The sequence below is a fragment of the Pararge aegeria genome, chromosome 19 (assembly GCF_905163445.1).
Source record: "Pararge aegeria chromosome 19, ilParAegt1.1, whole genome shotgun sequence".
NCBI classification, from domain to species: domain Eukaryota; kingdom Metazoa; phylum Arthropoda; class Insecta; order Lepidoptera; family Nymphalidae; genus Pararge; species Pararge aegeria.
Window position 1 is genome coordinate 11006891 of NC_053198.1, and position 14022 is coordinate 11020912.

Sequence of the window (14022 nt, forward strand, 5' to 3'; positions counted from 1 at the left end):
ATCGCAATTTTTTCCGCATTTGTCTTTCAAAATCGGAGTTTTAGATTGACATGGTTTTTTGGATAGGCATAGTTAAAATATTATAAAGCTTTTAAATTTTGTTTGGTTGAACGCGCTAATCTCAGAAAATGCTGTTTCGTTTTTTTTGGATTGGTAGTAACAATTATAGCTATATAACATCACGCTACGACCGATGGGCTACTACCACTAATGAGAAATGATGCAAAAACAGCAAAAAATATCCTTTTTGAGAGATTCTGATGCGTGAACGGTAAACGTTAAGGCAAACGACGAAAGTATTTAGTAAGTATTTTGAATTGTCGGAATTGTTGTTTCTTTAAAGTTCTATAAAACAGTCCGCGACAACATACGATTATTTTATTAAGTCTACTTATTAGCGGACGAAGTCGGGCGGGTTCGCTAGTATGATCATAAAAGTATACTACAGTAACAATATGTGTATTATCTAAGTTAATTATATTCTGACGATTATGCAGCTTATCGCAACACAAGTGATGTGGTCTCAATATCTATACAGCCCGTGAGCTTAAATATAACATATTAGAACTATGTACAGTTATAAACGTCGTTAGTGATAATTCGTTTCGGACGTTCGTAGTGATGGAACACGGCGACGTATAATAATATTTTTAATATTTTTTTTTTCACAAGTTAGCAATTGGAGTTACTTAAAATGAAGCTGAGTTTGTTGTTTTTTGCATTAAAATAAAAATTCTCTCCTGTCCGTAGTCAGAAAATTTACTGCCTCGGTGAGCACGACTGTTAACTGTGAAGACGTGCAAAGGTTAACCTTACGCTCATCTCTAGGAAGCAACCTGCGTTGCGCTGAACAGGTACCTAACAAACAAAAAAATAAACTAACAGATTTACCTGTAATTTCAGCCTTACATCTGGAACTCCTCTATAAGCTGGTTAGCTGGCTTAGCTTCTGAAGTGGGTTGGTTATGTGGAGTAGTAAAACCAGCGGAAGAAGGGCTCTCTACATAGGTACTACGAATAAATAAAAGAGTTTAAGTACCAATACGGCGATGTAATAAAGATGGTGGTGTGGTATTGGTGCCAGCTTAGGTATTTCAGTCGTTTGCTTCTATTGTTACTGCTCTTACTGTATATCTAAGAGCACATTAATCTGATTTCTCGGTTTATACGTGCCACTACTAACTGTAGCTATCTAATAATGGCATAGGACAGCTAGTATCAAGAACAGTATAACAAGTCCCAGGTTAGGTAAATATTTAAGTAATAATTGTAGTAGGGTACTGAAATTTTGTGCTTATGCAGCAACAGGACATGGTGGAGAATCAATTTCGAACTATGTAGGCAGCAGTGGCGTGCACTTCATATATGCAAAAAAGCTCTGCCTACCCTAAAAGTTTTGTATAACTCATAAATGCGAAGGATTGTTCCATTTTATGGCATCTTTATGCATACCCTGGTCAAAAACCTTGTGCACGCCACTTACAGGCAGATGGCATAAAATGTATGTATTTAATAGGTATGAAATAATAATTATTAAACTGCATGCTAAATACAACGTACTTAGATTCACAAAAGTGACTGATAGAAATCAGGGTAGATGCTGGCAGGACACTAGTAAAACCTGAGTCTTAATCTTAGTTAATAGGATAGGATGGTCCTTATATATGACAGATCACCCGTCTGGCAACGGCAGGTGCCTCCTCAATAAATACAATGTAACATTTCTAATACTAGACATTTTATCTCAGCAAAATGGTGATAACAGTAAAGAAAACTTATTGTGCTGTTTTTGCGAGCTAAGGCAAAATATTTTGATTATTAAACAAGGTTATCGGATTATCGAATCTACCGAGAATCCTGCATAATAAGTTAAAACGTAAGTATAATAAGATTTTATTACATAAACTTATTCGAGAAATAAGATTTTGAATATTCCTTTCCTACGTTTTATTTTACTTTTGTTCAAATTATTCAAGTTGGAAGCCACCGTTTTGTAAGGATTTGAATTTGTAATACGTGAGCAATCCGATCAGTCTTTTACTTTTTGACACCTGTTAAATTTATCGATATGTTATAGTGGTCTTCCCTATTATGCGACGTAATCAAGTGATGTGACAAACATGCGCATGCCCACTTATGTTAGTTCATCGAACTAAATTATTGGAGATTATGTTTTTGTTTACAACCGCTTCGAATAGTTAAAAACTATTTCACCATGACTCTGTTTATGTATAAGTGTTATAACATATTACTATTATGTTTTATTTCTGTGAATTTTAACAATATTGTTTGCTTCTCAAGGTTCAGTTTAGATTCGTCGAATGGAAAGGTTATTTGGACCCTGGAAAACAAAAATAAATGTAAGTAGTATTACTTAATTTAAAGACTTGATAGAAAAGGTAGTACATATTGTGTTAACCTACTTACCTACGCAATGTGAAAGATTAAAAACACTATTGATGTTGACTGACTGGAAGGTATTTACACCTGCCATTTCGTTACCGGGCACCGGCGAAGTCGACTTCGTTGTATTATTGAGTATTATTTAGTAGGTTACCAATTTCTATGATAGGAATACCAACATAGGTAGGTACTATTTAAATTCGATCGAAACTCTTGACAATTTTCTAGCTTAATTTAGTTTAACAATAATTAATTATGTTATAAGCACCTAAAAGGAGGTCTCTGCCTACCTTTGTATACCTATCCACTTATACAATAAAAAGTAAAGTTGCCGAGGCACATTTGACTAAAGCCAAGCTATGAGTTTTGACAGAATTACCATCTTATAACAATTCATTAATCACGGTCCATATGCACCACCTTATTGTTTTTGCTATGACATGAGCACATCTCAACAATCTCTGAATGGCAACAAGCCGCGCTACTCAGGCAAAAGCTTTTTAGCGTTGTCTTTGTTTGAGTTCATATCAAGGAAGCGCGGAATCTGCAAAATGTATGCGCCCGATGTACCAATCCGTCTTTTTGGGTCCGATTAAAAAAGGTCTCAAGGTCATAAGGTGATCCGAGGTGGACATGAGAGCATCCTTAGACTATTTGGGGTCAAAATTAGGAAGAAATCTTCCGTTTCAGCTGATCTTTCAAAGTGAAATTTGTAGGATTTTGCATTTGTCTAATTTAAATAATAATATGGCAATGGTGTGATAAGTATGCAGACATTTTTTATTGTAGTTACAACAATGTTCTGGCCTGATATTTGGATTGTGTGGTCCAGAATTATTTTATTGAGTTGGTACTACCCATACCCATGTGGTGATAGGTCAGAGGTTAGGGCTTCGCCGTCGATATCGTTTGGACCGTGTCCGATTCCCGGCACACACCTCTAACTTGTCGGAGTTATACGGTGCTCTTACAGTGAAGGAAAACATCGTGAGGAAACCTGCATGCCTTAGAGTTCCCATAATGTTCTAAAAGGCACGTAAAGTCGTTTCAAGCGTGTCCGACTACGGGTAAACTTTCCACATACTGACAGGAGATCCGCGCACTTTGGTGGGCTAGTAATGGGTTGATGAAGACATAGGTCAGTCTTCGTGGCTGTTATCGTCGCGTGATAACAGCCACGATGCTGGCATCAGGCCAGATAATATGTAGACATTGGGACTACCTATACCTTAATTACTATATACTTATATATAGTTTTTATGTATATAGGTTAACTAGTGGACCCGCGTGACTTCGTCCGCGAATGAGTCGACTTAAGAAAACTGTCGTATCACCAATATAAATGATTCCGAGATTCCAATATAAATGAATCCTAAGTAGATCGATTTATCGCCCCCGAAACCCGTATACTAAATTTCATGAAAATCGTTGGAGCCGATTCCGAGACTCCAATTATATATATATATATATATATATATACAAGAATTGCTCGTTTAACGATATAAGATATGTATATTTATATGCACCACCTACCTACCTCTCTTCTTGAGCTGTGTTTAACGCCATTGGTTGCCTGGACGCTATATAGCGATAAGGCCGCCAAATTGTCTACTTGGTGTTAAATTTTTGTTTCTAATTTTTCTGTATGTTTATGAGGTATATAATAGAAGTATATTCATTCATTTATCATTTATTATCGGTGAATTTGAATATTTTTTTAGCAATCTCAGTAACGGGTTCAGTGCCAGGTGGGGTTTACTCGGATCTTCAGAAGTCTGGTATCATCGGGGACATCTTGCAGGGCTTCAACGATGTCCTCACACGCTGGGTCGCATATGACACTTGGACGTACACTGGGAAACTTAATGGTTAGAATGGTTGGTGGTTGTTGGTTTGTTCACCATCAATATTAAAAAGTACCTAGATCCTTAATTATTAAGAAATTACCGAATTACATACTCTGCTTTTCATCTTGATTGCGAGGAAATTTGTTCGAGATCTAAGGCTATATGCCCGAAATTGCTAAAATTTTATATTTTGATTGCAAAGAAATTTATTTGCATCAAAAAAATATTCTCACCAAAATAAAGGTCAACAATACTAGAATCCACAGTCAGAAAGAAAATTATTATCACTACACACCTAAAGTACTTACAACTTTTAAGAGCATGAGAAGTAAAAAAGTCTATACCCCTTATAAAAGTAAGTTTACTTTAAACACGCATTGGAACAGCGTTGCAGGTCTAAGCTCGAAACACCTTTTCCTTGGAAGGAAATGGTATAGTATAGAGAACAATTTTGTTTATAAAGTTAGAATAATTACTGTTTTTTTCAGTCAGTGCCGAAAGCCTCGAATATTCAGTTGCACAGTTGGTTTTGGAAGGCGTGGATACTGTTGCTTACATCGAGCTAAACGGTAGACCCATTGGCTTAACAGATAACATGTTTGTTAGATACGTTGTCAATGTAAAGGAATACCTTAAGGTAAGGACAACTGCTAAAGGCTATTAACACGGACCATTTTTCCCAAAACGCCGCTGCCCCGTCCCTCGCAGGTGCTACACCTGAAGAGTTTTTCTTGAAGAGACCAATTCATAAAAATTTAATTATTTCTAACTTATGATTTATGAGCATTGACAACGTGGTTGTAAGACGAAGAATTTTCCATGTGAGATTCGCCATGTGTATTCTTTATTGACTTAAGAATAACAAACACATGAGTAGACATATTATTCTTAAGTCAATCGATTATCGAATATACTTAAATGAATTTATGGGATATTCAATTATTTAATTTTCCCAATTATGTGACTAATATTATTATCAAGCTACATTAAAAAGTAGATAAAAAATATATTTTAAACAAAAACTGAAAAAAACATTACCTAAGGTATGTCTTAACAAAATCTTTGCTTGAAGATAGGAGAAAACGAATTGAAGTTTACGTTCGATTCACCTGTAAACTTCGCCAAAGCTCGTTCCGAAAAGTACTTCACGGTGCCAGAATGTGTGCCTGATATTTATAACGGCGAGTGCCACGCGAACCAAATAAGGAAAATGCAGGCTTCCTTTAGTTGGGACTGGGGTCCAGCATTTCCGTCTGTTGGAATCTGGTAAGTGTATTGCAGAAATTATTTGGATTGTTTATTAAGATCAGAGAGCCTTGCATTATCTCCGAGAGAACATGTTAAGCTTTGAACTACACAATTCTATTCCTCCATCTTATACAGGGCCATTCTAATACAGAGGAATATGCTATTATCAGTGACGTCCTTTGCTGACATCCAAGTCGCAAAAAATGTTTCTATATCCACATTAATACAATATGTACGAAGCGGAAAGGTGTGCAAGGAACTCCTGACATGTTTCGTGAACTAACTTAACTTTGAGTTCTATCAAGGCTAAAGTGAGCATGAGTATTCTAATCAAGTGCGAGACCTCATCATTCCTTTTTATTAAGCACGAGCAAACCCCTATTAAAAACAAAACCAGCTGCGATAGTCCCGAGTCAAATGTGAGTTGGTCTTTGTTAAATTTTTGGCATGTCAAATTAAATTTTAAATTTCGAATAATAAGCCAACCTTGATCGAATAGCAGGAAACTAGAGAAATGTTAGAACAAAGCTAAAGTTCACTAAAGTATAATTAACCACATATTGAAAAGAACTTACTAGGCTCTTACCTACCCACCTAACTATTAAAGAATTTGCCTTCAGTGCAGAAAGAGCAAATTCTAAGACGATGTAAGACAATGTATTAAACTTAATAGTTTAAGAGTACATGACAAATCTTTTCAGGAAACCAGCTAGAATAGAGTTTTTCAACGGCGCTGTCATAAGATCTCTAACGACACAAACAGAGAAAAACGACACATCCTGGTTGTTGAAAACCAAAGTTTATTTGCAAACGGGTGAAACCCTTAAAAGTATTAAGGGCAACCTGAGTGTGTACTTAAGTGTGGAAGGACACCAAACATTAAAAGTCGGAAAATATCTGGACATATCAACGAGAGACGATGGAACAGTAGAAGCTGAAATAGACATGAATATTAGTGCAGTAAGTAAAAAATATTAGAAATACATCGTCAGATGTCCGCTACTTTTTTACTTGTTCGGATTGACACTTGCTAATAACCACCTGAGGGGTTGCTACGGCGTCACCGAGTGGGGCGAGCGCGAAAGCTCGCCATGAGAAGAGCCCCAGGACTCGACCACATCAGGGGGGGATGGTGTGACGGATGTCCGCTAGATCTATCCCTAGTAGACGTAGGCTAGCGGCTACTACTACGAGGTAATTTCCAAATTGGCTCAGAAATAATTTTGTGGGATCCGTATGGTTACTGCAGATCAGAATAAAGTTTTACGACTAAGGAAATATAATGGAGAATGGGCAGCAGTGTCAATCCGTCTGTCTGCCCAGCATTGTAGTAATGGACAAATTTGATGCTGGCAGTGGTTTTTAGCGGACTGTTATAGGATATTTATTGATGGTAATAATTTTGGGCTTTCTTAGTTTATTCATATTATTTTTGTGTCTTGTTGCTTTTATTAATAGTTATTTATTCAGTGATTTTCTTATTTATTGTTGTCCGTCGTCGTAATAGTCGTAATTTACCGTCGTCGTTGTAATATTCGTTTAATACCTAATCTTTTCGTTCCAGAATGTAATTACCGAATGGTGGCCCAATGGATATGGTGATCAGCGACTGTATAATTTATTAGTTTTCCTTAGAACGAATGAAAAGAATAAAGAGATATCTTATAAACACGCGAAAATAGGATTTCGCACTATAGAATTAGTGGAAGAAGACGCTGCCTTGATATTGGGTGAGCAAAATACGTATGAGATACTACCTACATTTGTTATATTGCGTGTCTTTACGTTTTATAGGAGATTGTTTAACGATTAGTTTTTTACATTAAAGGCAATGAAACTAGTGGAGGCAACGGTTTGACATTTTATTTTAAAATCAACGGCTATCCAATTTTCATGAAGGGGTCAAATTGGATACCTTCAAATATCCTGCCTGAGCTTGGTGACAATAGAAATACAAGTAAGTGCAATAGATTAGTTCTGTGCCTGATACGATCAGTAGCTGGGATTGTAAAAGTTGCTTTTTAAAATTATACCTTGAGTTGATTATTTTCAGTTGATGACCTACTAACTGCTGCTCGTGACACGCACATGGCAATGCTTCGGGTATGGGGAGGGGGAATATATGAATCAGACTACTTCTACAGGCGCTGCGACGAACTCGGCATATTGATATGGCAAGACTTTCTCTTCGCATGCTCAATGTATCCCGTGGATTCTGATTTTTTAACGTAAGAACTAATCTTTTCACAAGAAAAAATGAAACAAAATTCAAATTAAAATTTAAAATTCATTTTTTGAAACATCAAGTCAGTCTGTAGTGACTCTACCGCCGATTCTGAAGGCAGATTCTGTAGAGAAAAGCAACGCAAAAAACTCACCAGATTATCTTCTGTAGTTTGCAATCTACAGAAGTTTTCTATTTTGTGAGTGGAGCGGCTTGCTTCCAAGCATCCTTGTCGTTAAATAAACGTAAAAGCTGCATTTGAACTATAACCTAAGATACGATCTATGTAAATTTTGTCGTGTTTATTTTAGAACCATTGCTACTGAAATAGAACAAAACGTAATCCGTCTTCAACACCACCCTTCCATAGCTATCTGGGCGGGTAACAACGAAAACGAAGTCGCATTACGTGGCAACTGGTACGGGACGAAATCAAAATTTGAAAAATATAAGAGCGATTATATCAAACTATACGTGGATACAATAAAACCTATAGTAGAAGGCATTGACCCTGGAAGGCGTTACGTGATTTCGAGTCCCTCAAATGGACGAAAGAGCGAAGAAGATGGATATATAGCTCAAAATCCTTACGATCCAAATTACGGAGATACACACTACTACAATTATCTAGCAGATAGTTGGGACAGCAATATTTACCCTCAAACGAGATTCGCATCAGAATATGGCTTCCAATCATTACCATCTCTCGACACTATGAGAACGGCATCAAATAGTACTGAAGATTACCACGTTGATAGCAATTATTCTAAACACAGACAGCACAGCCCTGCTGGATATAGTTTTATCGAGGCCCAAATTGATCGACGACTGAATCTTGATAAAAATGATACTCAGTATTTTGAGAAATTCGTATTTTATAGCCAGGTAGAAATTTTTGTTTTAATAAAACTAAGTTATTTCTATTTCTTTATGAACCACATACATAGTTCAGTACACGATTTTAGATATCACAAGCCATGTCAATAAAGGCGGAGACAGAATTTTATAGACAAAGCCAGTCGAACTGGTATACGATGGGGGCGCTTTATTGGCAGTTGAATGACGTGTGGCAGGCGCCATCTTGGTCCGGCATTGGTAAGATAACATTAACATGTTTTTAATTCATCATCCATTATCTTCAGCCTGATAAGTCGAATACTTTTTCTCTCACAGGAGAGAGAGTTTAGGGCATAGACCTAAAACTCTCTCAATTTATTATATCTATTAAATATAATAAATATAATAAATTGTTTATTATATTTAACAGCTGGTTAGCGGACTTTACAATGATTATGTTAATCACGTCGTGCTAGAGATAACCTGCTGTCATTATCGCTTAAAGTGCTCTACGAGGCACGGGCAAATCTTTAACACCGACCTGTTACTAATAATTTCTTAACTACACTATAATTTCTAACTTAACAAGGACTTCGAGATTGTTAGTCGAGCCGCTAAAATAAATAAATAAAAAATGTTTATCTCATACATTTTCCAGTTGGGGGAATCGAAAAAACCTTGAACTCAGAAAGAGGGGTGCCCACTGCACCAATTGGCCTCTGTACCTCCAGCAGTTTATATTTTTCGATTAGGAACATGTAATAATTGCCATCCTTTATTAAAAACGTTTTGCAGAGTTTGGCGGAAAATGGAAAATGCTGCATTACTTTGCCAAGTCCTTCTTTGCCCCAGTTTTGGTATCACCACGGTTGACTAACACAGGTGATGTGGATATATACCTAACAAACGATAGATTCGTATCAATTATCGGGGCCAAAATAACAGTGGATACCTTTAACTGGAGTAGTTTAGCGCCTATCCAGTCCATTTCTTATCCTGCTGATGTAGAACCTCTGAATACAAAGAAACAAGCGTCAATACCTCTATGGAATGCTGACAATAAAAATGAAATCTTTCTCAGGTTTTCATTGAAAGCCGAAGGTGTTTCTTCGTCCCCTTACAATTATCTATTCCCCGTTCCATTAAAGAGTGCTAAAGGATTAAAGGAACCGAACATAAGCGTAAGTATGATTAACATAGTAGCATGTCATGATGAAATTTCACGTTAGCAGTTCCAGATTGAAGCAAATTAAGCCATTGTTAATCAACCATTTTTCCTTTAAATTCTTATAAAATTTTACAAATATCACCTGATTGTAAGCGATGATGTAGTCTAACGTTCATTTTCAATATTTTATCTATCCGTTATCTATAGATTTATTGCTTAGCATACTTGTTACATCCATCGGTTCTCCGAGCTATGTGCCCCGCCCATTACCACTTCAGCTTCGACTCGCTGAGCTACGTTGGTTACTCCTAGCATAGCTCTCTCCATCGCCCGCTGAGTGACTCTGAGCCTTCTTATTAGGCCCATAGCACATATTCTTTGTATGGAATATCCACACAATTATTAACAAACTAACTGACCCGCGCAACTTCGTCTGCACCGGTATGCAATCGGTATTAGAGGTTTTAATATCTTAAAAAAACCTAGAAACGAATTGCAGCGCTGCCTACCAGGTCCAGTTTTATTTGAACTGTGTTATTCGCGGCCGGGCGCGGCGGCCCGCTGCATTTTTCTTGCTTTTTGCGTTTCTATACCCGTCGCAACTTCTAAGCGATAGGTTCAATTTGAATATTTTAAAAAGGAATTTGCAGGTATACATACAATCAAAATTAATATTTATAAAACTATTTATTTGGATAAGGATTAATATGATGATAGGAAGGTTAACATCTTAAGATTGTACCCGTGTTTTGAAAGAAAAATTATAAAAAAGCAGTTATTCTGACTTAACCATAACAGTTAGACATATGGCCTCGCGGATTCTTTTGTAGATAATCACGATTACTTCAAACATGTAGTACATTATTAAAAAAAAAAATTATTGTTAGTAAAGAAATTAATCCTTTTCATTGCAGATAACAGTGCAGAAGAAAGAAGAATATAAATTCCTAATAAGCATAAACGTAAATACTGTTATACTATTCCTTTGGCTAGAAGCGGAATCGGTGGATGGAACGTTCGAGAATAATGGTTTTATTGTAACGAAACCAAATTTCAATGTTGACTTTATAACCCGCGATGTGATAAGCGCTAAGGAACTAGAGAAATCAATATCCTATAAATATTATATGCATTAATTAAAACCACTTTGTGGTTGTTACATGACCAGTTAAAATAAGATGTGTATTACAAAATAAATGTGTTTTTTATTCCAATACAAGTTTATAAAATGTACATTTTTCTACCTAGGGAAAGGATAAAATCGTATCTTCCCCTAGTTTTATCAACTCTCCGAACATTGACGCACGTTTGAAAATAATATTCAAAAAATTATACGTGTAATAAACGGGGACAAACTTCTCCTATACCCTTTTACTGTGCTTTGGCAGGTGGATACGTTAGTTTTATCCCTTGTCAAAGAAGCACCTACGTCACGTTTCTTTTTCGAACATATTCTACGGCGCTTAATGATCCATATCTTTGTAATGAAACGTATTTTTTTAGATCCGGCGTAGATTGCTCAAGAAATCATCCGGTATCGTGGAGCCGATAGTAGCCTTAGGTACTCTGCAAGTATCAATTTTTAGTTTTAAGACATTACACGTTTGGTTTAACTGTTTGCCCTATAAGCAACTTGTAAAAGATTGTTTAGAAAATTTGTTTCTTGTTTAAGTAAGAAATAAAAGACAGTTTAAAAAGCAACTCAATTACATTTATTTTAGCTTACAATGAGTATGCGTATGCGTGCATTGAACACTCAATTAAATATCAGTACAATAATTGCGTATAAATAAATTTTTGGACGATTTTTCTTAAACTGGTAAGGGCGTTTCTTTTTTATTGAATATTGATTATAGTTTATTTTACAATAGCAGCTAATTAACATACAAGATATTGCTTATTAATAATTAACAATGTGATTATATTATTTCAATATTTTTACTAATAATTAAATATAAGAAATGAAAAACAGATGATGACTATCAAATTGAAAATTGTAAGAAGTATTTTGTTACATGGACGTTCTGTCATACGTGGACTTCAGAAGAAAAATTAATTTAGGATAAATAATTTTAAGAAGTCTTACGGTAGAATATCGCCAAAATACCTATAACTAGATGCTTTCCAGTATTCAAGGGTCAGTGGTCTGACAGCTAAGTTTTTTTTTACATACACTTATAATTTTGCAAATAACAATAAGGGGCCCTTACCTAAATTAACTAGGCACCATGCTCTTTTAATATTTAATGGGGTAAGTTGGTGGTTTAGAGTTGAGGTAAGCTGTCAAAAAGTTAAATTACTGGTAGGATTCTTGTTATAATTATTATTGCCATGACTAAATCCTACCAAAAGGTAAGAATTTATGACAGCTCATCTGCAAGACAACTAAAGCCAAATTGAGCCCCATTATTAAAATGATCTACAAATAATGGAGGGAAGGATAATATTCTAATATAGATTTAATTTGACAGCTCGAAAATGCGCTAAGGCAATTGCAGTCTGCTAAGTTAATCTCTTATAAATCTTTGCCAAATATTAAAATGATATAAGTAATATACGCACACTAATGAGAAACTATGGCGTTTTAAATCAAGTGAGGTATGTACTATTTAAGTGTTCTGAGGGTTTATATTCGTAAAAAAGTGAGCACGTGATATACTTTTCTATAAAAAAACATGAGATAATATATCTATATATTATATACTTGATGCGTGGTAACAATTTAATACCTATCACGAGTATCGGGATGATATAAGTACATCGTATTACGTCGTTTGTTTACGTCTGTATGAGGTATTTTATTTTACAGTAACTTCAATAGTAAAATTTGGCTATAAATCATACTAAAAATCATCTGAATGTCTAGGGAAAACATTTTTAATATAAATCGCTAACATGCAGAGTTTAACCATCTCTCAGAATCGGTTCTAATATCCATATTAGAGAGCCTGTTTCAAAAAAGGGGTATAATAACCGTAAAGATGATGCCATGAGATAGAAAATGTTTTCGCAGTAACTAAAGCTAAATTTCGTTTTCATAATAACATTATTTGAACAGCTTACGCCAGTTAATCTTTCAGATAGTCGTGTCTTTGTATTTTCTTACTATAACTTTGTAATATTAGATTTATATCGTGAGACGTTGGTCTGGTGGTATGCATAGACTGTAACTATACCACCTTACCGACAAAGGCGTGCCCACTTGCGATTAAGCGCTCAAAGACTTAGACTGCATCATCACTTACCACCAGATGAGATTGCAGTCTATTTGTTTTTTTTTGCTTTTGTTACTCGGTAACAAAAACAAAATCATAAAAAGTTATTCGAAGTGAGCCAACCGTGTCTAGTGCGTGGTGCACTCGTCGTAAACTTATGTTCGCTATTGTAAAGTAAGCTTTATGCTAAGTTACATAAAGCTCACATTCTAATGCTTTAATTTTGGACTGGTGAAAGTGTTCACGCGATATGGTGTTGGAAGAATGAGTTATAATTTTGAAAACGAAATCCATTTTTCAAATTAGGTTGGTCATAGGTGAAAACTAGCGATGAAAGTTCTTAATTAGCTAAAGATTAGCAGATAGACAGATTCTGTGACGTAGATTTGGCGAATGCGGTATCTTGGCTCTACTAATAAGTTAAAAATGTTAGTTTGGCATGCGTTCACATTTGGATTAACAATAAGCGTTATTTTGGCTCATATCAAAACTTAATAATCTATTTATCAAATAAATACAGGATGTGCATAAGAGTGAGACCCTTTTGCGATAAACATAACATCCTATATAACATTATTCATAATTATTTCAGTAATATCATGATGTTTGACATTACAAGTGAATGTTAATAATTTAAAATCGTCTAATAATAAAATTTTCTTTTAGATATTTCATATTATTAACTATTATTAAAATACGTTACAAAAAACATATTCATTATTTATCATAATTCTCTTTGTATAGGGTGAGTTCAAAGATGGGCAGAAAACATGCATTTACTGCAATCAGTCAACATAGAAAAGTGTGCTCTTACAAATCAATTTATCTATGCTCTTTATTAGTAGACGACTAATTGAAGAAGATACAAGTGGAAAACAAAAGGCAGTCATTTTGCTTAGTAGAGTTCTCCACCAGGCAATCCTAGGATTGGGAAAAAAATAAGCGAACATAAATGGGTGTTGTAAGATTATTAAAAATCTAAATTTAATATAACAACGAATACATAAAAAAGATTACACAAAAAATATTTAAAATTAACATACAATACAATATAGAACCATACTATAAATATTTGTCTAG

General features: G+C 35.2%; 1 protein-coding gene across 2 annotated transcripts; it reads left to right on the forward strand.

The window, feature by feature from the left end:
• Nucleotides 1-2101: 2101 nt before the first annotated feature.
• Nucleotides 2102-11348, forward strand: LOC120631999 (beta-mannosidase). 2 transcript variants are annotated; one of them, XM_039901728.1, is made up of 12 exons: nucleotides 2102-2360; nucleotides 4125-4271; nucleotides 4739-4887; nucleotides 5323-5516; nucleotides 6200-6458; nucleotides 7063-7228; nucleotides 7327-7455; nucleotides 7552-7726; nucleotides 8034-8607; nucleotides 8688-8817; nucleotides 9355-9740; nucleotides 10642-11348. In XM_039901728.1, exons 1-12 carry the CDS (start codon nucleotides 2216-2218, stop codon nucleotides 10861-10863), a joined length of 2676 nt encoding a protein of 891 aa, XP_039757662.1. In that variant the 5' UTR covers nucleotides 2102-2215; the 3' UTR covers nucleotides 10864-11348. The 2 variants fall into 2 exon arrangements, with proteins under 2 accessions (XP_039757662.1, XP_039757663.1); XM_039901729.1 differs by lacking the exon at nucleotides 10642-11348 and having other exon boundaries at nucleotides 9355-9441; nucleotides 9641-9723.
• The last annotated feature ends 2674 nt before the right edge of the window (nucleotides 11349-14022 follow it).